At 53.2% G+C, this 13,683-nt stretch overlaps 8 protein-coding genes across 8 annotated transcripts; 4 read left to right on the top strand and 4 right to left on the bottom strand.

Moving 5' to 3' along the window:
- Positions 1–1,455: 1,455 nt before the first annotated feature.
- On the top strand, positions 1,456–2,941 carry CLAFUR5_11151 (uncharacterized protein; the record flags this gene model as incomplete). Its single annotated transcript, XM_047910299.1, has 2 exons — positions 1,456–2,747; positions 2,815–2,941. The coding sequence occupies 2 exons, from the start codon at positions 1,456–1,458 to the stop codon at positions 2,939–2,941; spliced, it is 1,419 nt and encodes a 472-aa protein (XP_047765574.1).
- Positions 2,942–6,668: 3,727 nt separating this feature from the next.
- Positions 6,669–7,828, top strand: CLAFUR5_11150 (Hydroxylase/desaturase CTB9; the record flags this gene model as incomplete). The annotated part of the gene is made up of 4 exons (XM_047910298.1): positions 6,669–6,671; positions 6,750–7,117; positions 7,171–7,307; positions 7,359–7,828. 4 exons carry the CDS (start codon positions 6,669–6,671, stop codon positions 7,826–7,828), a joined length of 978 nt encoding a protein of 325 aa, XP_047765573.1.
- A 101-nt stretch (positions 7,829–7,929) lies between these two features.
- CLAFUR5_11149 (uncharacterized protein) lies at positions 7,930–8,671 on the bottom strand (the record flags this gene model as incomplete). Its single annotated transcript, XM_047910297.1, has 3 exons — positions 7,930–8,024; positions 8,102–8,573; positions 8,633–8,671. 3 exons carry the CDS (start codon positions 8,669–8,671, stop codon positions 7,930–7,932), a joined length of 606 nt encoding a protein of 201 aa, XP_047765097.1.
- Positions 8,672–8,837: 166 nt separating this feature from the next.
- CLAFUR5_11148 (uncharacterized protein) lies at positions 8,838–9,242 on the bottom strand (the record flags this gene model as incomplete). The annotated part of the gene is made up of 1 exon (XM_047910296.1): positions 8,838–9,242. The coding sequence occupies one exon, from the start codon at positions 9,240–9,242 to the stop codon at positions 8,838–8,840; it is 405 nt and encodes a 134-aa protein (XP_047765098.1).
- A 667-nt stretch (positions 9,243–9,909) lies between these two features.
- On the top strand, positions 9,910–10,629 carry CLAFUR5_11147 (uncharacterized protein; the record flags this gene model as incomplete). The annotated part of the gene is made up of 1 exon (XM_047910295.1): positions 9,910–10,629. The coding sequence occupies one exon, from the start codon at positions 9,910–9,912 to the stop codon at positions 10,627–10,629; it is 720 nt and encodes a 239-aa protein (XP_047765107.1).
- A 79-nt stretch (positions 10,630–10,708) lies between these two features.
- Positions 10,709–11,370, bottom strand: CLAFUR5_11146 (uncharacterized protein; the record flags this gene model as incomplete). The annotated part of the gene is made up of 2 exons (XM_047910294.1): positions 10,709–11,134; positions 11,185–11,370. The coding sequence occupies 2 exons, from the start codon at positions 11,368–11,370 to the stop codon at positions 10,709–10,711; spliced, it is 612 nt and encodes a 203-aa protein (XP_047765108.1).
- A 648-nt stretch (positions 11,371–12,018) lies between these two features.
- CLAFUR5_11145 (Transcription initiation factor IIA subunit 2) lies at positions 12,019–12,467 on the bottom strand (the record flags this gene model as incomplete). Its single annotated transcript, XM_047910293.1, has 3 exons — positions 12,019–12,162; positions 12,214–12,361; positions 12,415–12,467. The coding sequence occupies 3 exons, from the start codon at positions 12,465–12,467 to the stop codon at positions 12,019–12,021; spliced, it is 345 nt and encodes a 114-aa protein (XP_047765105.1).
- Positions 12,468–12,677: 210 nt separating this feature from the next.
- On the top strand, positions 12,678–13,554 carry CLAFUR5_11144 (putative V-type proton ATPase proteolipid subunit; the record flags this gene model as incomplete). Its single annotated transcript, XM_047910292.1, has 4 exons — positions 12,678–12,804; positions 12,863–12,989; positions 13,061–13,369; positions 13,422–13,554. The coding sequence occupies 4 exons, from the start codon at positions 12,678–12,680 to the stop codon at positions 13,552–13,554; spliced, it is 696 nt and encodes a 231-aa protein (XP_047765106.1).
- Positions 13,555–13,683: the final 129 nt, after the last annotated feature.

The raw sequence follows: 13,683 nt of genomic DNA, 5'->3' as shown, positions 1-13,683 counted from the left end.
CGCTAACGCCTATGTCGTCGTATAATAAGCACTGTGCGTCGGGTAGCGGTAGCGTGGATCGCACGCTACTTTGCAGTCTAGAAGGGTTGGTAGAGAACTCCACTCCGCTACGCTTACCTTTGGAGGTTCACAACCGCCAACAGCACATTTTACGTACGGTGGTCCGATCTCGTGGACTCTGGTCGTGCATGAAGACAGTGCTGTGCTGGTAAGTTGACCTCTTGCAACGACGGTGCAGTATTTGGCACGTTCACCGAGTTTCTGCTCCCCCCGAGACAGAAACAAGCTCGAGGCAGAGCAGTCCGGACTCTGCATGTCTTTGACTCGAGGATCGGTTCACCCGGATTGGCGGCGTCGCTGTGTGAAGATTTTTTCGAGCACCATCATTGTACCGTGAGTGCCTCTGGTAATAACACGGGTCATCCAGACCATCGGCACCGCAGCATGCTCTACCGTCCCAGGCTACCTGTATGTCTGCAGACGTACGCTGTGTGCCGTTGACTTGAGGGCTTCACGGTCCGTCCAAGGTGTCGGAGCGCCGCACCGGGTGTGTCGACGTCCAGCCATAGAACTACTTTGCACCTGCGCCAGACATGCGCTGTTTGCTGTTGTTGAAACGTTGCAACTCGCAAGAGCGCTGATTGAGTGCATGTGCACTGTCCCAGCGGGTGCAGCGTTGTTGTCGCGACTGTATGATGCTGGTGCGACAGGCAATACCAGGTATCCTTCTTCACAGACCCCACCCCTGTAGCGCAGCGCAGCGAAGTCGGGCTCTGAGAATGTCTCCCTGGACCCAGTGCGTTGGAACCAATAGTAGTTCTACCCATGTCGGAGTCAGTTGGGCACGGTTCGTAAGCTCCCGTGCTCCGTGCAGCCGGTAGACAGGCCGGCGTGGGCGGTGGCGGCCAATGTGCTGGTGCTGGTGCGGTGCTGTGGACATTGGCAGCGCGTGGTGCTGCATTCCCGACATGTGTCCGCGGTGCTGGCATGCAGCAGACAAGCACGAGTGTGCAGTAGTCGACAGTAGAGTAGCAGAGACACGGCAAGTGTGAATAGGTTAGTATAAGCGTTACCTGCTGTCGGAGCTGTCTGAGGAGGTCTTCCATTCTTGCCCTAAACTTCGCAACCCAGCTTAAACACGCGCGCCTGAGATCTCCCACCGCATCGGAACTCCTGCGAACCACTCTAGCACACCCGATCGACTGCCAACCGTACCGCCCACGATAGTGATTGGGCCTCTGCACTGGCCTGACGCTACCGTGGTGGTGCCCGTAGATCAGAACAATCGGTTTGAGCCTGCCGACCTAATGGCTCAACTGCCACGCCGATCTTCGACCGTTGCGTCCTGATACCCGGGCTCTGCGCCAGTGGCTCCCACAACCCTTCGCAACGCTTGAGGCTGACCGCGCCTGCTTTGCTTTTTGGGTCCACCTCTTTCCCACATTCGAGGAAAACATGTCGACAACACCACGCCAACCAGGAATGGACCAGGACGGGCGGCGAGGGAGCTGGGCAAGGGCGTTTGAGAAAGTACGGGCAGCCATGAAGCGACGGAGATCGAGCAGCAGGACCCTGCTTGCGACCGATCCTGCTCATGTTGGAGAGTCGAACGAGGAGATTTCACATACGCTCCGTACGCCTACAGAACCTACAGAAACCACACACATAACTGCTCAACAACCGGAGAGATCGAGTCCAGCCGCGATACCCGAAGTAGTACCCGCTGCGATACAGCCAAACGAGCGAATACCAGCAGCAGAAACGGGCATTGAGGTGGACTCGGACGACGACCGTGACGAACCCCTTCTGCCCATGATATCGAGTCGGGCAGGAGTCAGTCAAGACAAAGCTCGCGAGCTGTTCGCGAAGTACGGACTGCACTACGATGGGAAAGGAAAGCGCGCAATCCAGGAACCACCTACCAAGATTCGACGGGTAGAAAAGCCAGTGCGATTAAGGGTACATTGGACATGTCATGAGTGCCGGACGCAGTTTGGGATTGAAAAGACATGCATCGAGTGTGGACATCGGAGATGTAGGGACTGCACGAGACATCCACCGAAACGAGTGAAACAGATGTCGGATGCTGCCAGGGCACAGATGGCGAGTGGGGAGACGACAGCACCAGAGCCCAGTACTGTACTTGAACAGGCAGAAACAGGAGAGCCATCATCTGCAATCGATCGAGACCTGGAGGCATACCAACAGGAGCCATCTGCAGCACCACAGGGATTACCATCTCAACAAGGGGAGGCGAGTCACCCAAAAGACTCTCCGAGGACGTCGGCGGCAGCTGTACCAGGGGAACTTTTATCGCGACCAGTGGAATTAGACGACAGTCCTGACGACAATACCCCCCTGAGCCTGACCACCATCCAATACTCTCTGTACGCTCGACCCCGGGCAGGGGTTCAGACTATACTGAAGCCGAAGGCCCAGCTATTACGGAGGACTTGCCACAAATGCGAGACGATCATGGCCTCACCCAGTCAAACAGGCTGTTCAAATTGTGGCCACATACGGTGCGAGCTCTGCCCACGCTACCCACCAACACAACCAAAATGGGCCTCTCAACTACGGCAACTCTCCCAGGAAGAAGTGCCCATGGTCCAAACCGTCCAGCGCGTCTACCGCAAACCCCGACAACGAGTCCGATACACCTGCGAGAACTGCAACACGCTGTTCGTAGACACGGATCGATGCACAGAATGCGGCCACGAGCGGTGTCGCACTTGCCGCCGAGAACCGTAAGTACTTTCAACCACATGCCACCCCCTGCAAGAATGCAATCTAACTTGAACGCCTTTCGTATAGACCCAAGCGCGCGCCTGTTGTGCACGATCCGGAAGTTCTCCAGGCTGTTGCTAACCGACTTGCTGGATATGGAGGTGCTCGTGGATTTGATCGCCCGAATCAGAGTATTGCTGCTTCGGCTGGGTGACGTTGATTGATCGGGCTTGACGAAACCACTTCTATTGCTATTTCCACGAAAAGAGAGACCATTGTTCATGATACCAATTTGTCCCTTATTTGCTTACAGCCAGGATGGATATGACGATCTTCGGCATGGGGGAGGTTCTATAACGAGTGCGCCATCTTTCGGTCATTGAGCCCGATGCTCTGACTTTGGCATGGCATTTGCATGGTCATTTACATGGAGGAAGGAAGGGATACATGAACCAGAACACCAGTTACAGTCACCACTACGTAGTGTATACATGCCTCCCGAATGGCATCTTCCGGGCCACAGCATCATCCATGCAGTATGCACGAGAGTACATTCCGCCATTACGGCATACGGGTGATACCTGTACCTGTCGCTACAATTTTCTTTGTTTCTTCGATGCATGTCATGCAAGGTGCGCGCCCGTTGATCCTGGGCATAGTTTTTACAACCCCTGTATTTACGCTAACCCCTTACGGCTATCCATGTCCATCTCAGAAGGTGTTGCTACCTTCAATTCCATTATCCACATACTCACACACGCGCTATCTATCACCACCATGCCGAAGGGACGCGTCTTTACCGAATTCGAGAAGGGCGAGATGTGGTCTCTTCACAAACACGCCCACTGGCCGCTGCAGCAGATTGCAGACGCCCTTCACACTAACAAAGGCTCTGTCTCTTCAGTAATCTCACGGCTTGAAAGAGTGCCACCTTCCACACCGAAGAAGAGAGGTCCACCACCTGTAATCAACACCTCTAAGCGTCAGCGACTTGTCCATCGAGCCACCACTGATGCCAACAGCCGCCGCCTGCGATACGAACAGATTGCCGCGATAGAGGGCATCTTCAGCGACGTCCGGACAGTAAGAGCTGCGTTTGAGAAGGAGGGCTTCTCATGATATGTCGCAACACGCAAGCCGTTGTTGACTGAGAAACACAAGGAGGCACGGCTTCGATGGGCAAGGGCTCATATTAAACGGACAGTGGAACAGTGGGCTCAGGTCCTTTGGACAGATGAAGCTTCATTCAGGTGTGGAATATTCGGACAGTTCTATGTGACACGCAGGGCAGATGAGGCTTATCACGAACACTGTCTTACAGCACGCTTCCGCAAGTTCTCAGCCTGTATGATATGGGGCTGTATCTCTGCAGATAGACCTATAGAAGTCCATATATTCGAGAAGGGCTCTGTCGACGGTGAGGTATATCGCAGCCAGATTGTCCCTCTTATCCACACGGCAATCGAGAAGCAGCGAGTGTCAACAGGCTCGCAGGACTGCATTGTTATGCAAGACAACGCCTCAATCCACAAGGCGAAGGCAACGGTGAGTCTATTTAAGGGGAAGGGCCTACACCTTATGGAATGGCCAGCCAATTCACCAGATCTCAACCCTATTGAGAATCTATGGGCTCTTCTTAAGCATAGGGTAGGTGCTCATTTTCCTACAACACGAGATGAGGTAATAGCTGCTATCAAGATTGAATGGGCCAAGCTCACACCTGAGGACATACAACGTATATGCAAGAGTATGCGAGAACGCTGCGAGGCAGTAATAGCCAACAATGGAGGACACACCAGGTGGTGAGCTACGCCAAGCAGTGGATACATCCTTCCCAATGAGGAAAGGTGGAAGAACAGGGGTTGTAAAAACTATGCCCAGGACTGTATCTCGCCATGTCGTTTCCCAGCAACTTCACGCATTGGAAGCTTGGAAGCTCCGCGACCGGTCGACCCGATGCTGTGGTGCGATTGACAGCGCATTTGTGTAACACAATCCGCGTGCTGGAAATTCGGCAATGAGAGGAATCCTCTACGGACTACGAGACTGTGCTGTACCAACACGGTGCCCGCCCATCCATTGATGACGTTGAAGATGGAAGATCCGGACAATATTGCCCGGATCGTTTTATGTCTGTGGCGTTTAACCTTTCACTAAAGGGCACGTGTCATCATGGTTTCCACCTTTTCCATGCCGTCGCGTCCACTGGTGCGTGTGCTGCTACACCAACAACAAGATCAATCATACAATAAACTGGAAGCAGAGAGCGCGCTAGCCGCTATGTCGCCGTGGCCGGTTGATCTTGCTGGTTTTGACGTTTGATTTATGCTTCAATCCGCTTCGCGTCGTAACCTTAGCTGGGAAGGAAGGTGGCGTTCTCGCTAGACTGCAGCTACCCAGCCGACGTGCTTGCTGCTGTGGAGCCGGCGAAACTGGTGGGATGGCGATTGTTGGTTGGTGTTGCTGGTGGAGCACGAGGAAAAATGAGGAGGCGTGGAGGTTCAACGCTGTCAACGCTGCGGGAGGAAGTGTGGCTGAGGAGGTGTGTGTCTTGTTTGTCTGACCTCTCCTCGAAGTTGACTGCGCTCATTGCGATACTGTATAGGATGTGGTCTTTTGCAGGCGCCACTGCTCCGGTAAGACTATCCCCTCGACTGGGTAATCGCATTTTCGCCTGGTCGATGGGCTTCGAGGATCACTGTGCCATTGCAGATTCAGCAGAATCCTTCTCCTTATCTTCTGGTCGCGAGATCCAAGCACACCAGCGATCCGGACGCTGGACGCTGTGGCCGGGATTTTGGCGGTAATCCACAGAGCTCCGCTCCCTGCAACAAGGACCGCTGCTTCGGGACGACTGCTGAAGAGGGAATGGTATGGAAATTGTGCACCAGGCATAACTTGCCAGCGAGTCATGTCTGGTGAAAGTGTCTGATGCCGCCCCTTACGGGCACAGAAACAATACGAAAGACGCGAAAGGTACCCAGCCTCTGAACGACGCGTAACACCATGTGCGAGCGCACGCTGACGTCCATCATCCTCATCCAACACTTCTCCTGCAATCATTCACGGACACGGAGAAGATCTCAATGCCCAACATGCGTTGTATGCTTTCGATAACGGCTTTGAGCCATGGAGTCGGGACAGGAGAGAGCCTCGATCTGGGTTTTGGACTTCAGCTGGTGAGACAAGATCTGGACGCAACGTGATCGTGCCAATGTCCTTTGGAAGGAAGTTTCGGCGGCCAGATCCTAGGACCCAATTCTCTGCAAATGTGCCACGATGACAGCTGAGGTGCCACGAACAGAAACGACACACGAGTCCAGGTCTACGCCAACGAAGCTGGAGCGGCGCAGTGAGTCGCCGGCCTCTCAACCCGCGCTGAGTTGCTGCGAAATCAACGGATATAGGCATGATCATGGCTAGCTACATCCTGATGCTCGTAGGATGGCTCGATCCGGTCGACCTTGTCCTGTCTTGTGTGTATTGCCAGTGGTATGTTGAAGACACATTCAGGATGCTGCAGTCGTCCCTTCTTTGGACCATATGAAGAAGATTTCCGTATCTAGTGCTGTTGGCGTTGAGTTCTGGCTCTGGTCGTATTCCGATCGAGAGCCTGCTGCTGGTCATTGCACGAAAGCGCCCGCTATATTGAAGATCGTCAACAGCATTGATAGCACAGTGTAATCGCTCTTAGCCAGTGTTGGAGGAGCACTCCTTGAACCCACCGGAGGATGCCATCAGTCTGTTCCAAGGTCGCATGATCCGGAAGCACTCGAGACTGTCACGCAAAGATGTACTGCGCAGTGTCTGAGATGCCGCCCATGCACCGTTGACAGCTGCGCGGTGAAAGTGTTCGAAGGTCTTCGTCCTTGCTTACCATATGTGGTTCTCGGCTGTACAGTCAGCAAGCATCCTGCATGCCCTCACGAGCAATTGACTGAATGGTAAGATATGATGCTTGTGCTTATGATGCCCTACCACCTCCATCGGCATTACATGTAAGTTCTGACCGACGATGACAGTCACAAGTGTTCTGGTGCCGGGTGGAGCGCATAGACCTCCCTGCATCTCACGGACTCCTCGACCTTATGACAGTAGCAATGGCACAAGTCGAATCACCTCGTGCCGTGCACACCAACCTGAACTACTATCTCTTACCTTCAGATGGCGGGACGAAGATCTTCTATCCTGGTACTGCAGGCAACTATCGGCGCAAGCACGATCCTCGACCTGTGGTGATCGAGGACATCAGAGGCTTGGAACACGTCTTCAAGGTCGATATACACGGCTTCCAAGTCCTGAAGCATCCCGTGTCTAAGAAAGAGTACCAGGACGAGGAGAAGATCAAGTCAACTGCTTATGCTGAGACAGCAGATTTGCTCAAGGAGGCGTGGGTACAAGACTATGCTGAGGAACCATGGGTGTAGCTGACCATGACCACAGCACCGGTGCATCGCGAGTGCATGTTTTCTCGCACATTGTCCGGAGCCAGGCTTGGGACAGTGTACTTGAAGCTGGCAAAGACCTTGGCGACAAGGAGACGCAAGCTACCCGAACCAGTGCTCGGTTCATCCATGTCGGTGAGTCGATCTTACACATTCGATGTACGCATTTAGACTAACGACCTCCAGACCAGTCATACGAAGGCGCCAAAGAAATGCTGCGCGACAACCTACCACCGGAAGAGGCAGAAAGACTCAGCAAGACCCGCTGGGCGATCTTGAACGTATGGAGACCGATACAGCAAACCGTCCACCGCGAACCTCTAGCCGTATGCGATGCTCGCTCGGTGCCTGAGGAAGACCTGTACCCAGTCAGAGCACAATTGCCGGGCAAAGGAAGTGGCTCGTTTGAGGATGCAAGCAAGGGCGGAACGTTTGAAACTTGGCAGTTGAGGGCCAACCCGAATCATAAGTGGTATTATGCTTCAGAGCTTACTGAGGATGAGGTACTGTTGATCAAGTGTTATGATTCTAAGCTGGATGGGCGAGCTAGGAGGGCCCCGCATACTGCGTTCGCGACTGCTGATGATTATGGGCCGCCGAGGCAGAGTGTTGAGATCAGATGTCTGGTGTTCTGGGAGGACCAGGCGCTCGAGTAGCTTATGAACGAGCTTTGGTCGGCCACATGCCTGAGAAGAACTTCCCGATGCTTGCCCGCCACGCACTTTGCCGGACTGGTTGAGTCCGTGCGAACAGCTCCCTATACTTCCTTGCCTGGAGTATGTCGCGGCACACTTGGCCATGCTTCAGCTCCACCTGCTCGATCATCGTATCTGCCAGCTCCCCAGCGCTCGCCTTACAGGGGACAAATACGTTGAGATCAACGCAACTGTCAGGGCAATCACAATCCCTGCAGGTATAGTAGACTTTACACATCATGCCATCGCCCTCGTCTGGTGCTGTCTGCACGAAGACCTGCATGTCCCGCCAGCTGCCTTTATCCTCGACGAGAAAGGCAAGGTGGTTGCTATCGAACATGGCATCCAGTGCGTGACGTTGGCAGTGCGGGCTGCGTCTGTCTGCCTCTAGGTTGTTCAGGCCTGCGAATGGCACTCGCCTGTTGAGAACAAAGCGTGCCCAGGGGTCGTTGTAGAGCATGGCGTGGATTGTGGTCGCCTTCTTCGGGAACGAGTATAATTCCAGCTTGTTCAATGCTCGCTTCAGCTTACTAGAACCTTGCACAGTGTGTCGAAAGAAGGAGTTGACGCGCTGGATGTGTAAGACGGTCGAGATTGATTTGTTGATCTCATGCGGCTCTATGCCTCTCTCGAAGACATTTAGCAGGATCATCTCGAGGAGCTCGGCGGTGTGCAGTACACGATGTGTCGCAGATAAGGAGTGAGCCTGTGAACGTACTTCGTGGTCAGTTGTGAGGACATAGTCTGTAAATGAAGGTGACTTACCTCTTGCGCCATGTGATTCGAGTCCTGTGGAGTATCCATGCTGTGGTTGTATTGCGTATCGCGTAGTGTATTGTCTCAGTGGTTGATGAAAAAGCAGGTAGAAAGTCGGCACTTGAGCGCCGCACGTGTAGGACAAGCGAGCATGTGAAGACGCCACAAACGGCGATGTAGACCATGTTCAGCGTCGTGCTGGATGATCCATCTCTCAAAGATCACCGAGGCACACGCCATGTTCCTCCTTCAGTCGCTTCGCCACAGCATCTGCCAGATCTCCAGCAACTACGTCCTTCAAGACTTGAAAGCTGATCGAGCTCTTAGCCGCCGGAGGCTTGCACCTGCTGCATATGAAGTTGACATCGCAGGACATGGTTTCGTCCAGGTGCTCCTGTGCCTTTACGAGCACCTGCATGTGCCGCCAGCTTCCCTTGTCTTTCGCAAGAAACACCAGATCATCCTTGACCACATCAGCGATCAGTCCACGAGAAACCCCAAGATCGTCCAGTGCATGGTCCGAATCGCCGAATGGCATATTCTTGATGAGATTCGGGCTGTCCTCTTTTATGGACAGCATGTCGTGAATCCAAGGTGTTTCCTCGCCGCGATCGTACATGCATAGCTGATTCAATGATCGCTGCAGCTTGACAGACCCCTGGACTGTCTGTTAAGAGAACCGATCGACCTGTTGCACGAATAGCACGGTCTGGACCAAGGTGGGGATTCCAGGACCATGAATGCCGTGGACAAAGACTTCCAAGAGAATCATCTCCAGGAGCTCGGCTGTGTGCTGTACGCAGTGCGCCGCGGTCGAATGTTTTGCAGCCTATAGAACAGCTTATTGTCAGTTATGCGATCGAGTGTGATCAAGATAGTAGCTCACCTTTTGCGCCCACGATGCTAAGACGTCGCTGTGCTGCGGTCTGATATGTTGTGGTTAAATACGGAGTGAATCTCAAGAAGTCGCGTCCAGCTTACCAGATCGTTGCGCGCTAGGCAAGCATGTGAAACTCTACCAATGCCTCTATAGGCAGGCACGAACGTGGTTGATGCGGCAAGATGGCGATTGGTCAGTCTGAGAGATTCGAATACAGGTGTTCTTACTCTTTCAGCAGTGTTTGCTTGCGCACACCGGATTGAACTGCTTGCTGTGTTCCGAGAAGTGCTTGGGACTAACTCGTCCACAACAGTCAACAACCAGCCATAGCTGTCTCTTTGTGTGAGACTTAATATATCAAACTGCCTTCCACCGAAGCCATCCGTGCAGCTTCAGCTGAGCAGAAATGGTGCCAACGACACGATCCAAAACTCGCGAAGAAGCGAAGCGATGCTCTCTTCTTGAGCTTCCAGCAGAACTTCGTAACAGAATCTATGACTACACCTTGTTCAAGCAGGACAACCTTAGGATCGAAAGCCATCCAAAGTCTGCCCTGACCAGCAGCTTTACGTTTCGAGGTAGACCGACGATTTCAACTCCTGATGATCATAAAGACTACTTAGACGAAGTCGTCGAATCCCGGAAAGTCTTGTTGGGTGAACCAGCGCTGCTCAGAGTCAACCGTCAAGTTCGAAACAAAACCATGACGATGCACTACAGCCGCACCACATTCATCGCCAGTGATGAGCAGGTCCTTCATGGCTGGCTTCATCTTCTGGGACCGCAGAGGCGTGACATGATTCGACGCTGCGTTCTCGATGTCGATTGCTGGAATTATAGGATCGGTCTTGCGTGGACGACAAACCTGTTGAGTAGTCTGAACAGCCGACTTCTAAGCTTGGATTTCGATATACCGGAACGCGTGCTGAAGCTGGGATTGCTGGACCGTGCTCCCAAGAGGGCCCGTGGTCGTTCTAAGCGGCTCGATACTGTCATCGGCATTCGTCTGTTGGCGGGAGACGACTATGAGAAGCACATTCTGCTTTTTGCCATTCGGCATCAGCTCGCTGCGTTGTCAAATGAGCAATTGTACCTATTCCTGCCCATACGTGCCGGGTTTGGCTAAATCGTGGTGTTGGAAGGAAGATGGCAGCTTCTGTATTACTCAAATTCTGGCGTTTTGTTTCAAACCATCCTCTTTCTCATCACCTCCCTGTCACCCCTTCCTCGTCGCTGCAATCATATCTGCCATCAGAAATATCCCTCACATCGTCATGCTTCGGCACACCCACCTTTGGCGCAGCCGGTGGCGGCGCATCCGGCTCATCGCTATAGCCATCTTGCACATCTAAGGCGATGGGCTCGGCTCCAGCAGTTCCCGCAGTACCGACTTCTTTCCCTTCCTCTCTTCTACCGATGATCACGGAGCCCGCCACCAACATCGCGGCTCCAAGCCACCAGAGTCCCGGTAATGTCTCAGAGAAGATCAAGAGACCAAGAACAGCAGTAAGCATGAAGTTCGCACTGGTATTGATGACACTGACGCGGACTGTGCTGCTTGCTAATGTCAGAGCGCGGGTAAAGAGACCCCACATTATGGCGTTGAAGAGGAGGTTGAGGAGGAAGAAGAACTGCTTAAGGTCAGCTTGGTGAGCCATAGCACTGCATCTTTTGTACTTACACCTCGTACGAGTCCTTCAATGATGACACTTTCTTCTTTCAGGCCAAAGGCATGCGATATGCCCGTGGCCCATGTTGTGGTCAATTGTGTTGTCGTGAGTTTTGCGAAGACGCCGTTGAGGGCTGCACAGCCTCCTGAGACGATGGCGTAGAACAGCCATTGGGTTTTGGGGGTTGACGTAGACATGTTGTGTAATGATGGGGTGAAAGATCAAGGCAAGGAGTAAGACGTGAAGTACAGACTTGAAGCATTGCTTGGCGCAACGTGGGCGCGATGTGGCGCGTCAGCAGCCAGCACGACTCACGGGGCATACACGTATTTGTACTTAAGTCAAGTTGATGCTGGGCAGGTCATTACTGGAATGATCGGAGAAGTTGCATTTGATGTCATGTCTTCGTTATTCGTATCTAGAACTCAATTCCTTTCGTGGCTTCTGCTCTGCTAATCGTCCAGTGTGGACTATCCACCATCACCATTTTGAGGCTGCATGTAACGTCCATGCCTTGCCTGCCGCAGTACCAATGGTAGGGTCCTCCTGCCTTGAGATATTTTCATCGGATGCTGCGATGGGGATCCAGGCATCACGAGGATGCAGCGACTCATGAGGAAAGGACAGCCTGAAGCGCCTTTTCTCATCTCTTTCCCGGTCCACTGTCGTTGTCGCCTTATATTCATCGACTTTGATACACGCGCTGACAAGCAGCTCCAGCTGCGGCCTAGTTCTTCCCGCCGCTTTCTCGTGTCTTCGTTGGCATCGTTTTATAGGGCTCGCCGGCCTCGAAATGCCGAATACGGGTCTTGCATTGTCGTTTGCTTCTCTTGTTTGGCGCGCTCCTAGGCCGCCTTATCCTTACTTTGACAAGCTACGATCTTGACTCTCTCAGCTTCAAGTTGCAGCGCATTGTCCATTTTGAACTTGACGTCCTTGATCACGAATGTCCAGACTTCGTCGCAGAATCGGTAGACGTCGAGATGACCCTTTGGAAATCGTCAGCTCGTATCACATATTTCTTCACCTTGTACACCCACCTTGAACGACATCCGCGCCTTCACCTTCTCGCCGAGAACACCTGCGATGTGCTGGTCGAAGTGCTGCATGATCTTCATAGCGAGCTGCGGTTCAATCCGTCTAGAACTGATGAGATCGTCGAGAGTATCTGCAAGGGCGAGGCCGATGCTGCTCATCGCGTTAGTAGAGACTCATGTCAGTGAGCAAGCAGGCAGTCATACGAGGAGCCTCTGTACAGCTCGTAGAAGCTCTGCTGACCGGCGGGCTGTGCCATCTTATCGCGGTGGTGGTAGAATACGAAATCAGGCGGTTTGTGATATCCCTATGCGCTGCGACGACCTCTTATTGATTGCGCCGGCGAGGTGTAAGAAGCGAAGTGTGGATCAAAGAGAGGGCGCTCATATGCCCGCAGCAGGGTCCATGTCACGATCTCGGGCTGAGCCGCACGTGAGCCGCACGTGAGCCGCTAGTGACCGCAGCTTGCATGACGGAGAGAGCAGATCGATCTCGAAGGCATCGCGAAACATTCACTTCACAGCTCACAGCGACCATGGGAGGCCTCACATACGGCAGCTATGGCGCTGGATCTACCTTGGTGATCATCGGCTTATGTACGCGCTATCCAGAGGAAGTGAAACGGAAGAAGGAGGAACTGACATGAGGCAACAGATATGCTCTTCCAAGGCGAGGGAGAAGCATTCAACGTCGGCGCCTTCCTCGAATCGATATCGCCCTACGCATGGGCGTCGACCGGCATCGCGTTATGTATAGGTCTGTCAGTGGTGGGAGCAGCATGGTACGTCAGCAACACTAGGAGGCAAGACAGAGCATGAAGCATGGAACAGAGCACTAAGAGATACACCACAGGGGCATCTTCATAACAGGCACATCCATCCTCGGAGGAGGTGTAAAAGCACCACGAATCAGGACGAAGAACTTGATCTCCATCATCTTCTGCGAAGTCGTGGCCATCTACGGTGTCATTATGTCCATTGTCTTCAGCGCGAAGCTTGAAGCTGTGTCTGATGAGGGCATGTACTCGGCATCAAACTACTTCACTGGATATGCACTCTTCTGGTCAGGAGTGCTGGTTGGAGGATGTAACTTGATCTGTGGTATCAGTGTGGGCATCAATGGAAGTAGTGCAGCGTTGGCTGATGCGGCGGATGCGAGCTTGTGAGTAGATGGAAATCAAGACGAGGAAAGTGGACAATGCTGACACACACAGATTCGTCAAGGTTCTGGTCATCGAGATCTTCTCATCCGTGCTTGGGCTTTTCGGTCTGATCATCGGGCTGTTGTTGAGTGGAAACGCCAACAACTTCGAGAGCGCAGCAAAAGGTGCCGCGATGCTTTCGTGAGTGTGCTAAAGTGGGCAGCTTGCGGAAGAATGACAGTAATACGAGACGAGGTTCTGGACTCGAGCGTTTCAGTCAGCATTTACCGGCGTCCAGAGGAACGTTACATAGCACAAGGCTAGAAGGATGTAC

The sequence above is a fragment of the Fulvia fulva genome, chromosome 8, assembly GCF_020509005.1.
Source record: "Fulvia fulva chromosome 8, complete sequence".
NCBI classification, from domain to species: Eukaryota; Fungi; Ascomycota; class Dothideomycetes; order Mycosphaerellales; family Mycosphaerellaceae; genus Fulvia; species Fulvia fulva.
This window is presented reverse-complemented; position numbering and strand designations above follow the sequence as displayed.